Source organism: Somniosus microcephalus, chromosome 3 (assembly GCF_052327205.1).
Source record: "Somniosus microcephalus isolate GS21.2 chromosome 3, FLI_Smic_1.0, whole genome shotgun sequence".
NCBI classification, from domain to species: domain Eukaryota; kingdom Metazoa; phylum Chordata; class Chondrichthyes; order Squaliformes; family Somniosidae; genus Somniosus; species Somniosus microcephalus.
Genome location: NC_140989.1, coordinates 116,701,006 through 116,717,202, shown reverse-complemented (window position 1 = coordinate 116,717,202; position 16,197 = coordinate 116,701,006). Strand labels below are relative to the sequence as shown.

The 16,197-nt window shown below is 46.4% G+C and overlaps 1 protein-coding gene across 1 annotated transcript in view; it reads right to left on the bottom strand.

Moving 5' to 3' along the window:
• Positions 1–617: 617 nt before the first annotated feature.
• LOC147121280 (polyphosphatidylinositol phosphatase SYNJ2-like) overlaps positions 618–16,197 on the bottom strand; it is a 263,000-nt gene continuing 247,420 nt past the window's right edge. Inside the window, exon 27 of the mRNA XM_085981525.1 lies at positions 618–1,675. Coding sequence (XP_085837651.1) covers positions 1,010–1,675 — 666 coding nt within the window. The 3' untranslated portion in view covers positions 618–1,009. The remainder of the gene's footprint in view (positions 1,676–16,197) is intronic.

The following is a 16,197-nucleotide window of genomic DNA, read 5'->3' as shown; positions in this document are numbered from 1 at the left end:
TTAGGAAGGATGTCAAGGCCTTGGAGAGGTGATTTATTAGACTAGGATGGTACCAGGGATGAGGGACTTCAGTTATGTGGAGAGATTAGAGAAGCTGGTATTGTTCTCTTTAGAGCAGAGAAGGTTAAGGGGAGATTTAATAGAGGTGTTAAAAATTTTGAGGGGCTTTGATGGAGTAGATAGGCAGAAACTGTTTCCACTCGCAGGAGGGTCAGTAACCAGATTTAAGGTAATTGGCAAAAGAACCAAAAATGAAGATAAATAGTTTTTTTACGCAGCCAGTTATGATGATCTGGAATGCACGACTTAAAAGGGTGGTGGAAGCAGATTCAATAGTAACTTTCAAAAGGGAACTGGATAAATAATTGAAAAGGAACATTTTGCAGGCCTATGGGGAAAGAGCAGGGGCATGGGACTAATTCGATAGCACTTTCAAAGAACAAGCACAGGCAAGATGGCCCGAATGGCCTCCTTCTGTGCTATATCATTCTATGATTCTAATCAGTCCCCTGATTTTCTCTCCACCATGTCAGGGGATACCCAGCCTCCGGCGAGCCCTTCCACATATAGCAGATTGGACATTGGCAGATGAGAATAATTGAAACTTTAATCATTCACTCTATTGGGCACTGCCTTTTATTTGCTGTAAATAAAATAAAAGGTAATATATACAAATAACAAATATATAGCACATAATTAATTAGAGCAGTATTGACTGATTTTTACATATTTCATTTGTGAAAAGACACGTGAAGAGTTAAGATTATACTGGTTTCTAAGTAATATCAGAATTATACATCATTGGAGGTGTTTTTGTGTTTGTTAATATTTTATTCAGAAATATCTGTTAAACGAGGTGATGAGAAAAGGTTTCTCAAAATATACAAAAATCCTTCAGTTCTCCATGGGTCACAGAAACTACAGACATCTGTTTAAGTCCCTGACTGGCCAGTTTGATGTATTGTGATAAACCTGAGGTCTGATTACTGCTGCTTGCAGTCACAGTTTGCTACAATTCTTTTGAAGAAAAACATTCATCATTCCAGGTAATGTCTGAGTCTTTATGAGATATTTTTTCATTTTTGAAACCAGGAGCAAGATCAAATACTTTTGTTTCAGTATCATTTATATGTTGATGACTGAACATGGGCGGTTTTATGTTGAGGTTACTTTGATAATTGGATGGGTCAAAAAGATCAGAGGCATCGCTGTTACAGTATGAAGGACTACTTTCTTGAAGAGGCCTAAAAGGGTTGTTGCTAAATGATGTATTAGTATTGCACAGTCTAAAGGGACTGTTATTGCTTTGTGTCCCACATACATGGAAAGGATTCTGTCTGGGATTACTGTGGAACGGTCTCACAAGAGAACTCTGGTCATTTTGAGGATTAGTTGATGCAGCTTTCTTCCTGCGGGGAGGTGCAATGGGAGCAGTGATTGCATTTTCTGAGAACGTGTCTGGGTTATTACAAAGTTTATGTGAAGTTCTGTTGCTGACACACTGCTCCTCTGGTTCCAGTGTATTCTTCAGTAGGGACTGTGTGGATATCTGCTTCAACATTTCACAACTTTTTTTAGAAGTCAATAATGCAGAGTTGTCCAGTAGGCAAGAATCTGGTGCAGCCGTTTTATACGATTCGGATTCCTTCTGAATCCCAGCCTCTGAACTGAGGTACTGTTGAAGAAAGAACATGTTTGTTACAAATTGAGTACAATTATATTAACTAAAAATATAATGGGACAAAAGGTTACAATGATTACATTTTTTGTATATTCCATAAGTAATGTAAACTCCAGGCTTCGGTTACAGCCTTGGCATAAGAATATAAGAAATATGGGCAGGAGTAGGCCGTATGGCCCCTCAGGCCTGCTCTGCCATTCAATATCATGGCTGATCTTCGACCTCAACTCTACTTTCCCGCCCGATCCCCATATCCCTCCATTCCCCAAGAGTCCAAAAATCTATCGATCTCAGCCTTGAATATTCTCAATGACAGCCCCCAGAGCCTTCTGGAGTAGAGAATTCCAAAGATTCACAACTCTCTGAGTAAAGAAATTTCTCCTCATCTCAGTCCTAAATGGCCGACCCCTTATCCTGAGATTATACCCCCTAGTTCAATAACTCTCCAGCCAAGGGAAACAGCTTCTCAGCATCTACCCTCTCAGAATCTTATGTTTCAATGAGGTCACCTCTCATTCTTCTAAACTCCAGAGAGTATAGGCCCATTCTACTCAATCTCTCCTCATAGGACAACCCTCTCATCCCAGGAATCAATCTAGTGAACTGTCATTGCACCCCCTCTAAGGCTAGTATATCCTTCCTTAGGTACTGAGACCAAAGCTGTACACAGTACTCCAGGTGTGGCCTCACCAAAGCCCTGACAATTGCAGCAAGACTTCCTTACTCTTGTACTACAACCTCCGTGCAATAAAGGCCAACATACCATTTGCCTTCCTAATTGCTTGCTGTACCTGCATGTTAACTTTCTGTGTTTCGTGTACAAGGACTCCCACTGAATACCAACATTTAATGGTCTCTCACCATTTAAAAAAAATATTCTGTTTTTCTATTCTTCCTATCAAAGTGAATAACCTCATCTTTCCCCACATTATACTCCATCTGCCACCTGCTGGCCCACTCACTTAACCTGTCTATATCACTTTGCAGACTCTTTGGGCTGGATTTTGTCAGTGTGGGCGGGCTGGGGCGTGTCAGGTGGAAATCGTGTCAGGACCCCGACTCCTAATTGAAGTGTTGAAAAAGTGGGATTTTCCCCTAATTGGCCAATTGATTTCCTGCATGTGGGAACACCTGGCCCAATGAGTCTTTTCATACAGAAAGTTGCCTCCGATGACGTCATCAATGCTGCTAGATTTAAGACCTGCAAGCAGCCTTGCTTCCTCTGGAGACTGCGGAAGGCTCTGCAAATTGTATGAAGGTGTTGATTTCCCAACAATGTCCACGATCAAGCAAAAGTGTGCATCTCGGTTTGATGAGCCCTCCCTCCAAGCTCTGGTGCACGGAGCCAGATGTAATAAGGAGGTGCTGTTCCCTTCCTCAGGGAGAAAAAAGCCACCCCAGCAGACAAAAGCTCTGTGGCTGCAAGTGGCCGAGGAGGTCAACTCCATTTCAATGAGCCGCAGAACCTGGCTGCAATGCAGGAAGAGGTTTCATGATCTTCTCCTCACAGGAAAAGCGAGTATGACTTTCCCAGCTGATCCCCATCGCCTCTCCTCACCAGCACTCTGCTTTGCCAACCTCTTCCTCCACATGCCACTTGACACTTACATGCCTGCACCCTTACCCATTCCCTCTCTCTCGAAGGTCACATTCACTTAACTATTCGGCCATGCAGCCCGCACACACCCTATCACTGTGATGCCATGACAACAACAACTTTCAACACACAGGGATGGTCCTTTGTATCCTTCTAAGCATCTATGCTATGGATTATCTACACTCACTCCTTCATTCTTACTCAAACTCCACTTGTGTCCATTGCAGGAAAAGAGAGCCCACAATAAGAGGGAAAGAGCCATGACAGGAGGAGGGCCACCCTCAGTAGCCCAACTCACCCCCTGGGAGGAGGCGGTCCTGGAAATCGCCGGGATCGAGGAGGATTCCCAAGTGGGAGACGGGCAGATGGGCGCATCGCAGCAAGCTGGTGACTGAATAGTTTGGCATCTCTCTCATTGACATTGCATGAGTCACTGATAATGAATCTGATGCTCTAACAGACTGACTTATGATCATCTGCACTATTCAATGTTCATGTAACCTTGACCTCACATCTCTAACTCTTTCCTTTACTCCCCCACAGGGCCATCAAAAGCCCCCGTCCCCACTGTCCAGGGGGAAGAGCCTGAGCTTCCAGACTCCTGAGGAAGCTGCAACCTCTGACGGTGCAGCGGCAGCAGAATTCAGCGCACCCAGCACCAGCGCAGACACTCACACCTCGGTGGGACCTTCGTGAGATAGAGTAGTGTTGGCACCTGGTGTATCACAGCTCACAAGTGAGCATCAGCAGATGGTGGAGACAGGTACAACAGTGGAGAGTCCTCATCGGAGGGCGAAGGACTCTGCCAGCTCGGCTCAGCTGCATGTCGACCCAGAAGGAGAACGGTGCTGGAACTCCAGGAACAGGTGCAAAAATCTCTGGCAGGTTTTGACTCCAGGGTCGCTGCAAGTGTGGAGCGAATAGAGGAGTCCATCGCGAACATAAGCAGAGCTTTGTGGAGGCATTGGTGCATGAACGCATCACCACGGAAAGGATGGCAACCTCCATGGAAAGGATGGCCACAGTAGAGGAGAGGATGGCTACGGCCATGGAGGAGCTAAGTTGCCAGAGTGTAGAAAACATGGTCATTGTTCAGAATAGACTGGCATCTCTTGAGGAGCGATGGTCAGCTACTGAGCATAGAAACCAGACCTTCATGGAAGTCCTCTGGAGTAGGACTTCTAGTGCAGAAACGGGTCCTCATGGCCCCCCTGAAGTGCAGCAAGGTGCTGTCAAGCCACTTGCTAGCTCTGAAGTGGGGCTGACCCATGAGAGGGATGTTGCTGGCTGAGAACAAGGAAGTGGGGGGCTCCTTGCCAAGCGCTCAAACAACCATGCCACTGCAAAGCCCTTGGTCAGAGCCCCACCAGAGTCCTCACCCAACTAAGATGGGCGTCTCATCCCCTGCACAGCCGCAGGAACAGCAGACTGTTGCCAAGCCCTCACAGGTTCGCAACCCCAGAGGACGGCCGCCAAAGGTGTCGAGACAGCAGCAGCAAGAAAGTGAGCAAGGGGCCTCCACATCTGCTGAAGCCAAGGGGAAGCACCACGTAGGAGCACACGTAAGAGGAAGATAAAGCACAAGTAGTCACTTGGGTGTTATGTTGTGATTATTTTTGAAATGCCACCAGTTGCTTGTTGTGATAAAAAATTCTGATGGCAAACTGTTGAAGTTGTGGCCAGTGTCATTTCGCAAATGGGACTTCCACCTTGAGGGCTTAAAGCGACTTGCAATTGTCAGTATGGTGGTCAGACTGATAGGAATCCGCAGGTTCTTGTCCATTTGTCGATGCTCTGCTAAGAAGGTGCGAGGCAAAAGTGTTTAATTGTACAGGCTAAGCAAATGTGACCAACATAAGTGCATCCCTTGAATCCCAGGATGCAATATGGTGGCGCTCTGGCAACTTTTGGCCTGTGCATCTTCGGGTGGGTGACTAGCAGCTTGGCGCTCCTGTTGATGCTTGTGCTGTTGGTGCTACTGTTGCTCATGGTTCTGTTGCTGCTGCGGCTGGTCTTCATCCGAATCTGATGTCCAGGAGGAAAGGAATTAAATGGTCGCCATGCTTCTGATATATGCCTCAGTTGAGGAAGTGTTCAGTCAAGGTGGGGAGAGGGGTTTCCCAGGAGGTCACACTGGAGACGGGTGTCAGGCTCCAAACTTCCACAACACTGAGTATGCCTGCTAAAAGTTACCCCAGACCTGAAACAACAAAGTTCTGCCACCTGCAAATGATCATCGGTGAAAATTCCTTTGTAATGGTGGAGCTGCAGCTGTTCGTAAGCAATCCACTTGTGAGGCCACCAGCATTATCTGGCGTGTTCCAGAGGAGGCGTGAGGGATGGGGTAATGACTAAAAATCGGAAAGGCCTCTCAAAATGGGACTATAGAGGCTATTAAGTGGTTGTTAAGGGCATTAAGGGCCTATCCCGCCTCTTGGAGGCAGGATGGAAAGGGGGTCAGAAAACACGCTTTTGGGAAAATTGCTTGGAGGCGGGATCGGGCCCTCCCGCCATTTTTAACAACTCACACGCCTCCAATCCCGCCTCCTCGGGCCTGGCAAAATCGAGCCCTTTGTGTCCTCCTCACAGCTTACTTCCCCAGCTAGCTTTGTATCATCAGCAAACTTGGATACATTACACTCAGTCCCTTCAGCTAAATCATTAATATAATGACCATGCTAAAATCAGTGGTATTGCTATGTGAAAATAGTACTTTAGTCCTAATTTTACCCAATGTCATTATCAGTGTAATAATGATTAATTAATTCTGTTTGGTCACTTCTATTTAGGTTAACAAACCAGGCTTTCAGTTCTAGTGCTTCCCATAAGGATACTGCTCTTTGCCTTCTGATTATTTTTATATGTTTATCTCCTTTGGGGGTGGGAGAGAGTAGGTAAGTGGGTTCTTTTTGGGGTCAAGGTAGTTCCTAGATGATGTGACAATGGAAACTTTGAACCAAGTCAACCCTTTGTGGTGGACTTGGCAAGCTGACACCTAAACCAGATAGGTCCAAAGTACTCCAGGGCACTGTTAATAATTAACCAGCCAACCTAACTCACTAATGATTTCTAGAGCAGTAGACTGGTTACTACAGGATGGATGCAATTCCTGCACCATGTGGGAACTCCAGAACACGTCAGGTGTCCTGAGTGACCATGTGTGCAGAAAGTGCCTCTGGCAGCTCAAGCTCGAACTCCGGGTTTCTGAGCTTGAGGAGCGGCTGGAATCACCGCAGGGCATACGAGAAGCTGAAATTTTCCTGGATCATGCGCTCCAGGACATGGTCACTCCACAGCCACAGAGAGCTCAGGACAGTAAGTGGGTGGCCATCACACAGGGTAGGAAGAGGCAGGCAGTGCAGGAATCCTTCGGGAATGTGGTGCTCACTAACCGGTTTTCAGTATTGAGAGTGACAACACCTCGAAGGTGTGCAATCCAGGGCATGGCACTGTTGGGTAAAGGACTGCACGGGAGGCACAACAAAGTGCAGAAACAGAAAAAGGAGGATTATGACAAATGTAAGGTTCATAATACAGTAGAGAACCAAGTTGAATACAGAAAGTACAGAGGAGATCTAAAAAAGGGAATAAGAGGGTCAAAGAGAGTGTATGAGAATGCATAAGCAGCTAGCATAAAAGGAAACCCAAGTCTTTTATAAACATATAAATAGTAAAAGGGTAGTCAAAGGAAGGGTGAGGCCGATTAGGGACCAAAAAGGAGATCTCCATGTCGAGGCAGCGGGCATTGCTGAGGTACAAAATGAGTACTTTGCATCTGTGTTCACTAGAGAAGAGGATGCTGCCAATGTAGCAGTAAAGAAGGTAGTAGCGATATTGAATAGGATAAAAATAAAGAGGGCGTACTTAAAAGGTTGGCAGTAGAAAAGTCACCGGCCCCGATTTTCTGGCCACCGTCGGGTGGCTTTCATGCGGCCGGGGGCCAAAAATCAGTGAAAAAGCGGGTCGGGACCCCCCCCGCCTGATTCCCTGCCCCGTCCGACTTTCGGACCGCCGTTTCCACGCGCCCCGCTTCAGTCCCGGCCGCCGCTGGCGGGACTGCTCGTCGGAGCACTAATCACCAATGATCACCTTGTTAAGGAAGATTTTCCGGGGCTGTTGCGACTTTGGGGCTTTCCCCACATGAAACACGCCTGCGGGGAACCCCGCCGATGAGAGCTGGCATGAAAACAGCTGGCTTGCTTGCTTGTTTGCAGCAGCACGTCGCTGAGGGCTGAAGAGATTTAAATAGGCAGCATTTGCAGGCTGCAGGACCTTGTTGATCAAGGCTTGGGGGAAACTTTTTGAAGCCTTAGGAGCAGCTGTAGAAAGTTGGAGCCTCACACACTTCTCCAGTGTGAGCTCCTGGGAAGCCCCTCTCACCACACTAACTCAGCGCCCCCTCAACGGAGGCATCTGCCAGAAGCATGGGAGGCCTTTGGTACCTTCCCTTCCTGGCATTAGAGGATCTCCAACAGCAGAGGCGGCAGCAGCAGAACCAGGAACAGCAGGATGAGCACCAGGAGCACCAGGTTGCTGCTCACTCACCTGAAGCTGCACAGGCCAGAAGGGGCCAGTGCTTGGAAGTGGCTTGAGAGCACCTTGCTGCGCTTTAGAGGGCCAGTGGGACCCGTTTCTGCACTGGCAGTCCTACTCAGAAGGACTTCCATGAAGATCTGGTTTCTCTGTTCAACAGATGGCCAACGCTCAAGAGATGTCATTCTCTTATGAGCACTCACCATGTTTTCCGTACCCTGGCGAGTTATCTCCTGCATGGAGGTTGCCAACCTTTCCATGGTGATGCGTTCATGCGCCAATGACTCCACAAAGGCTCTGCTGATGGTCGCTATGGACTCCTCCATTCGCTCCACACTCGCAGTGACCCTGGAGACAAAACCTGCCAGAGACTCCTGCATCTGTGCATGGAGATCCATCACCTCTTCTCTTGCGGATGGACCCAGAGGCAGAGGGTCGACATGCTGCGCAGCTGAGCTGAGCTGGCAGAGTCCTGCGCCCTCCGACGAGGACTCTCCACTGCTGTCCCTGTCGCCAGAATCTGCTGAAGCTCACTTGTGAGCTGTGAAACACCAGGTGACAACACTACTCTATGTCCCGAAAGTCCCACCGAGGTGTGAGTGTCTGCGCTGATGCTGGGTGCGCTTACTTCTGCTGACGCTGCGCCCTCAGAGGTTGGAGCTTCCTCTGAGGAGTCTGGCCGCACAGCCTCTTCCTCCTCCACAGTGAGGACGGGGGCTCTGGATGGTACTGTGGGGGAGTAAAGGAAGGAGTTAGAGATGTAATGCCTAGGTTCTTCTGGTGACTCCCAGCGAGTTGGCATCTGCTGACACATGCATCCATGCAGCATCGGTCTCAGTGGGAGGCCTCTTCCTCCCTGACCTAGGGAAGAGGACCTCCCTGTGGGCCCTAACCCCATCCAATAATGCCTGCAGTGAAGCCTCGTCGAATTTGGAGGCAGCTTGGGGTCTGACACTGGCCACAGCTGCTGCAGGCTCCTCTGCCATCCTGTATGGTTCGTTTGGAAGCCTTCAGAGGATGTAGTGCTTGCTATGGACCTTGAAAGCACCACAAATGATGACATCATACTGTGGGATTTCTGACTCGAATTGGACAATTAGCAAGGCTTCCCACATGCTGGGAATTAATTGGCCACTTGAGGGAAAATTGTGTGGAGCTGGCTGACACTTTTTTACGTGTGTCAGAAACCCCACATTCGGGGAAACCTGACCATTCCCCACACAAGCCGAAAATCGGGGCCACCCAGTCCGAATGGGTGCATCCTAGGTTACCGAGGAAAGTAAGGGTGGAAATTGCGGAAGCTTTGGTCAAAATCCGCCAATCCTTTTTCAGAGGACTGCAAATATTACACCCTGTTCAAATAAGGGGAGAGGGATTAAACTGGTAATTACAGGCCAGTCAGCCTAACATCAGTGGTGGGGAAACTTTTAGAGCAAAAATCCGGGACAAAATTAATTGGCATTTGGAAAAGTATGGGCTAATAAATGAAAGTCAGCACGGATTTGTTAAAGGCAAATCATGTTTGACTAACTTGATTTGAGTTCTTTGATGACGTAATGGAGAGGGTTGATGAGCGTAGCACGATTGATGTGTGTATGGAATTTGAAAAGGCGTTTAATAAGGTACCACATAATAGACTTATTGGCAAAAATAAAGCCCATGGGATTAAAGGGGCAGTGGCAGCATGGCTACTGGACAGAAAGCAGAGAGTAGTGGTGAACGGCTATTTTTAAAACTGGAGGGAAGTATACAGTGGTGTTTCCCAGGGGTTGGTATTAGAACCACTGCTCTTTCTGATATATATTAATGACCTGGACTTAAGTATACAGGGCATAATTTCAAAGTTTGCAGATAACACGAAACTTAGGAAAGTAGTAAATAGTGAGGACAATAGTAACAGACGTCAGGCGGACATGGACAGACTGGTGAAATGGGCAGACACATGGCAGATGAAATTTAACACAGAAGTGTGAAGTGATACATTTTGGAAGGAAGAATGAGGGGAGGCAACATGAACTAATTATATGGGGGTGAAGGAACAGAGAGACCTGGGGGTGTATGAACACAAACCTTTGAAGGTGGCAGGACAAGGTGAGAAGGCTGTTAAAAAAGCACATAACAAAAGCAAGGGAGTTATGATAAACCTTTATAGAACAGTGGTTAGGCCTCAGCTGGAGTATTGTGTTCAATTCTAGGCACCACACTTTAGGAAGGATGTATAGGCCTTAGAGAGGGTGAGGAAGGGATTTACTGAAATGGTACCAGGGATGAGGGACTTCAGTTACTCAGACAGACTAGAGAAGCTGGGCTGGTTCTTATTAGAGCAAAGAAAGTTAAGGGGAGATTTAATAGAGGAGTTCAAAATCATGAAGGGTTTTGATAGAGTAAATAAGGAGAAACTGATTCCAGTGCCAGAAGGGTCAGTAACCAGAGATCACAGATTTAAGATGATTGGCAAAAGAACCAGAGGTGACATGAGGAATCATTTTTTACTCAGCGAGTTGTTGTGATCTGGAATGCACTGCCGGAAAGGGTGGTGGAAGTAGATTCAATCGTAACCTTCAAAAGGGAATTAGATAAATACTGAAGGGCTATGGGGAAAGAGCAGGGAGTGGGACTAATTGGATAGCTCTACCAAAGAGCCGACACAGGCATGAAAGGCCGAGTGGCCTCCTTCTGTGCTGTATCATTCTATGATTCTAACTGCTATTTGGGGGTGGGGGGGGGGGGGGGAAGGTGGGAAGAGTTCCAGATTTCCACTATCCTTTGTGTGAAGAAGTGCTTCCTGACATCACCCTTGAACGGCCTAGCTCATTTTTTTTAAGGATATGTCCCCTTGTTCTGGACACCCCCACCAGAGGAAATAGTTTGTCTCTATTTACCCTATCAAATTCTTTGATCATCTTAAACATCTCAATTATATCACCCCTTAATCTTCTATACTCAGGGGAATAAAAGCCTAGTCTATTGTATCCTTTCCACAGAATTTAACCCTGGTATAATTCTAGTGAATCTCCGCAGTACCCCCTCCAAGCCCAATCTATCCTTCCTGAGGTGCGATGCCTAGAACAGAACACAGTACTCCAGGTGGGGTCTAACAGGAGCTTTAAATAACTAACATATCTTCCACCCCTTTGTATTCCAGCCCCCTCGAGATAACGGCCAATATTCCATTAGACTAATTATTTTTTGTACCTGTCCACTACCTTTTAGTGATTTCTGTACTTGTACCCCTAAATCTCTCTGCTAATTCACAGTTTCTAGCTTCTCGCCATTTAGAAAATACTCTGATCTAACTTTTTTAGGTCCAAGTGGAAGACCTCCCACTTCCCCACATTGAACTCCATCTGCTACAGTTTTGCCCACTCACTTAATCTATCAATGTCCTTTTGCAACTTTCTCTCCAATTTACATTATTTACTGTGCCACTTAACTTAGTATCATCAGCAAACTTGTACTCTGTACTGATAAAGTGCATAGTTTTAGCTGGTTAAACTACTACAGTACCTCTGCACACACTTTGCGGTTCCTAAGGCTATGCTTTAGTAACCTGCAATTAAGCTCTCTATATTTCTGTAAGTGGGAGGTGCCCCAAGGAAGAGAGCGTACACTCCATATTGGGGAAATTAAAATCTTACAGGTGAATGTAGATTTCCAAGTAACTTAATTTGGAGACTGTGGTGGGTTTCCTATGCGTCAGGTACCCAGCTGACTCCAAAAAGTAATTTCCTTGTTCAGGTGAGTTATGATACATTTAATAAGAGATGCACCTATTAACATACAAAAAGCTTGGTTATCATGGTTATAATATATTTGTCTAAAGTGGTGCGCCGAAAGCGAAGACCCAGTGTATAAAGCAGTGAGAGCAGAGACCCAGTGTATAAAGCGGTGAGAGCGGAGACCCAGTGTATAAAGCGGTGAGAGTGAAGACCCAGAGTATAAAGCAGTGAGAGTGAAGACCCAGAGTATGTCTTGGGCTGTAGAGAGGGCTTTAAACTAACTAGTGGGGGGGGAGGTTCCTAGAGAGCAAATAATAAAAATGACAACAGAGAAGGTCATAGACTTAGGTAGCAGTGGGGAAATTAAAAACCAGAGCGTGTCAGGAAGGGGCAGAAGTTATGGAGTAAAAGGTAAAGTAATAAAAAGGGCAAAAGCAGGAACTAAGTGTCACAAAACATCTTTGAAAGTTCTCTATCTGAATGCACGTAGCATTCGTAACAAAATAGACGAGTTAATGGCACAAATAACTACATATGGGTATGATCTTGTGGCCATTACAGAAACATGGCTGCAGGGTGACAATGCCTGGGAATTAAACATACCAGGTTATTTAACGATCAGGAAGGACAGGCAGGAAGGAAGGGGAGGTGGGGTGGCTATGTTAATAAAGGAAGGAATCACTGTAATACAGAGAAATGATATTGGGTCAAAAGATCAGGATAATGAAACAGTTTGGGTGGAGGTAAGGAATAATAAGGGGAAAAAAACACTAGTGGGCGTAGTCTATAGGCCTCCGAACAGTGGCAACTCTGTTGGACGGAGTATCAATCAGGAAATAGTTGAGGCTTGTAATAAGGGAACATCTATAATTAGGGGGGATTTTAAATATCATATTAATTGGACAAATCAAATTGGGCAGGGCTGCCTTGAGGATGAGTTCATTGAGTGTATTAGGGATGGGTTTCTTGAGCAGTATGTAACTGAACCGACCAGGGGGCAAGCAACCTTAGATCTGGTCCTGTGTAACGAGACAGGATTAATTAAAAATGTCCTAGTAAAGGATCCCCTTGGAATGAGTGACCATAACATGGTTGAATTCCATATTCAATTAGAAGGTGAGAAGGTTGGATCTCAAACAAGCGTGCTAAGCTTGAATAAAGGAGACTATGAAGGTATGAGAGCGGAATTGAGCAGAGTGGATTGGGAAAATAGATTAAAGGGTAAGACGATACATGATCAGTGGTGTACATTTAAGGAGTTATTTTACAATTTCCAAAAAATATATATTCCACTGAGAAGAAAAGGGTGTAAAAGAAAAGACAGCCATCCGTGGCTAAGTAAAGAAATTAAGGATAGTATTCGACTAAAAACAAGGGCATATAAGGTAGCCAAATCTAGTGGGAGGATAGAGGATTGGGAAAACTTTAAAAGACAGCAAAAAATAACAAAAAGATTAAGAAAGGGAAGATAGATTATGAAAGTAAATTAGCAAAAAATATAAAAACAGATAGTAAGAGTTTTTATAGTTATATAAAAAGAAAAAGGGTGGCTAAAGTAAATGTTGGTCCCTTAGAGGATGAGACCGGGAAATTAATGGTGGGAAATATGGAGATGGCAAAAACACTGAATGAATATTTTGTATCAGTCTTTACAGTAGAAGACACTAAGAATATCCCAACACTGGACAAACAGGGGGCTGAAAGGGGGGGGAGGAGCTAAACACGATCAAAATCACTAAGGAAGTGGTACTCGGTAAAATAATGGGACTCAAGGCGGATAAATCACCTGGACCTGATGGCTTACATCCTAGGATCTTGAGGGAAGTGGCGGTAGGGATTGTGGATGCATTGGTAATAATTTTCCAAAACTCCCTGGACTCGGCAGACTGGAAAACTGCTAATGTAACACCCTTATTTAAAAAGGGCAGTAGACAGAAGGCTGGAAACTATAGACCGGTTAGCCTAACATCTGTGGTAGGTAAAATATTGGAGTCCATTATTAAGGAGACAGTAACAGGACATTTGGATAACCATAATTTAATAGGACAAAGTCAGCATGGTTTTATGAAGGGGAAGTCATGTTTGACAAATTTGCTGGAGTTCTTTTAGGAAGTAACATATAGGGTGGATAAAGGGGAACCAGTGGACGTAGTGTATTTAGACTTCCAAAAGGCATTTGACAAGGTGCCACACAAAAGATTATTGCTTAAGATAAAAAATCACGGGATTGGGGGTAATATTCTGGCATGGATAGAGGATTGGCTATCTAACAGAAGGCAGAGAGTTGGGATAAATGGTTCATTCTCAGACTGGCAATCAGTAACTAGTGGTGTTCCGCAGGGGTCAGTGCTGGGTCCCCAACTCTTTACAATCTATATTAACGATTTGGAGGAGGGGACCGAGTGTAACATATCAAAGTTTGCAGATGATACTAAGATGGGAGGAAAGTAGTGAGTGAGGAGGACATAAAAAACCTGCAAGGGGACATAGACAGGCTAAGTAAGTGGGCCGAGATTTGGCAGATGGAATACAATACTGGAAAGTGTGAGGTTATGCACTTTGGCAGGAAAAATCGTAGAGCAAGTTATTATCTTAATGGCAAGAAACTGGAAAGTACTGAAGTACAAAGGGATCTGGGGGTCCTGGTGCACGAAACTCAAAAGGTTAGTATGCAGGTGCAGCAAGTGATTAAGAAGGCCAATGGAATGTTGGCTTTCATTGCTAGGGGGATAGAATATCAAAATAGGGAGGTATTGCTTCAGTTGTACAAGGTATTGGTGAGACCGCACCTGTAATACTGTGTACAGTTTTGGTGTCCATACTTAAGAAAGGACATACTCGCTCTCGAGTCAGTACAAAGAAGGTTCACTCGGTTAATCCCGGGGATGAGGGGATGGACATATGAGGAGAGGTTGAGTAGATTGGGACTCTACTCATTGGAGTTCAGAAGAATGAGAGGCGATCTTATTGAAACATATAAGATTGTGAAGGGGTTGGATCGGGTGGATGTGGGGAAGATGTTCCCGATGATGGGTGAAACTAGAACTAGGGGGCATAGTCTTAGAATAAGGGGCTGCTCTTTCAAAACTGAGATGAGGAGGAACTACTTCACTCAGAGGGTGGTAGGTCCATGGAATATGCTGCCCCAAAAAGCTGTAGAAGCTACATCATTACATAAATTTAAAACAGAAATAGACAGTTTCCTAGAAGTAAAGGGAATTAAGGGTTACGGGGAGCGGGCAGGAATTTGGACATGAGTCTAGGTTCGGATCGGTCATGGCCCTGTGGGTAGCGGAGCGGGCCCAGGGGCCGTGTAGCCTGATCCTGCTCCTATTTCGTGTGTCTAATTCTGTTAGATTCAGGAGCTGGTTCTGTGATAGTGGATTGGCGGTTAGGATCAGATCAGCCATGATCTTATTGAATGGCGGAGCAGGCTCGAGGGGCCGATTGGCCTACTCCTGCTCCTATTTCTTATGTTCTTATGTTCTTATAAAGCAGTGAGAGTGAAGACCCAGAGTATAAAGCAGTGAGAGTGAAGACCCAGTGTATAAAGCAGTGAGAGTGAAGACCCAGTGTAAAAAGCAGTGAGAGTGAAGACCCAGTGTATAAAGCAGTGAGAGTGAAGACCCAGTGTATAAAGCAGTGAGAGTGAAGACCCAGTGTATAAAGTGGTGAGAGCGGAGACCAATGTATAAAGCAGTGAGAGTGAAGACCCAGTGTATAAAGCAGTGAGAGCGGAGACCAATGTATAAAGCAGTGAGAGTGAAGACCCAGTGTATAAAGCAGTGAGAGGGAAGACCCAGTGTATAAAGCAGTGAGAGTGAAGTCCCAGTGTATAAAGCAGCGAGAGGGAAGACCCAGTGTATAAAGCAGTGAGAGTGAAGACCCAGTGTATAAAGCAGTGAGAGGGAAGTCCCAGTGTATAAAGCAGCGAGAGGGAAGACCCAGTGTATAAAGCGGTGAGAGTGACGACCCAGTGTATAAAGCGGAGAGAGCAGAGGCCCAGTGTATAAAGCGGTGAGAGTGAAGACCCAGTGTATAAAGCGGCGAGAGCAGAGACCCAGTGTATAAAGCGGTGAGAGTGAAGACCCAGTGTATAAAGCAGTGAGAGCAGAGACCGGGGGCTGAAAATTCAGTAGGGTTAGCGCCCATTTTGCGGCGCTAGAGGGCCTAGCGCCGCAATGATAGCCATTTCTGAAATTCACTTCGGCGCTGCCATCGGCGTTAGCCGGTTGCGCTGCACCGATGACGTCATCGGTGTGCGCAGCGTCCCGGTTGCCGTGGCAACGCGCCCGAACGCCGAAATTCAGTTGCGGCCGCCTCGCCCGTGGCAGCCGCAACTAAGACTCTGGCAACCGAGTCTTACACAAGTTAGCGCCGGCGCATTAAGGTCGCGCGGCGGCCGACCGCTTTCCCGCCGGCCGCCTGCCCGCACCTCCCTCCCCGGACTCCTCCACTTCCCCCCCCCCGCGGAACAGATGCGTCTGGCCTGCAAGCCCGGCACTTGTCCGAGGTGCCGGGCTCATTTTTGAAAAAATCAAACGGCCAGCGATCGGGTGAAGGCAGCGCCTCCTTAACGGGAGGAGGAGGCCTGCACTTCCCCAGCCTGCCGCACCGCATCGGGTGCCGCAGCGCCGGATTAGCGCCGCAATGCGGCACTCAGCGCC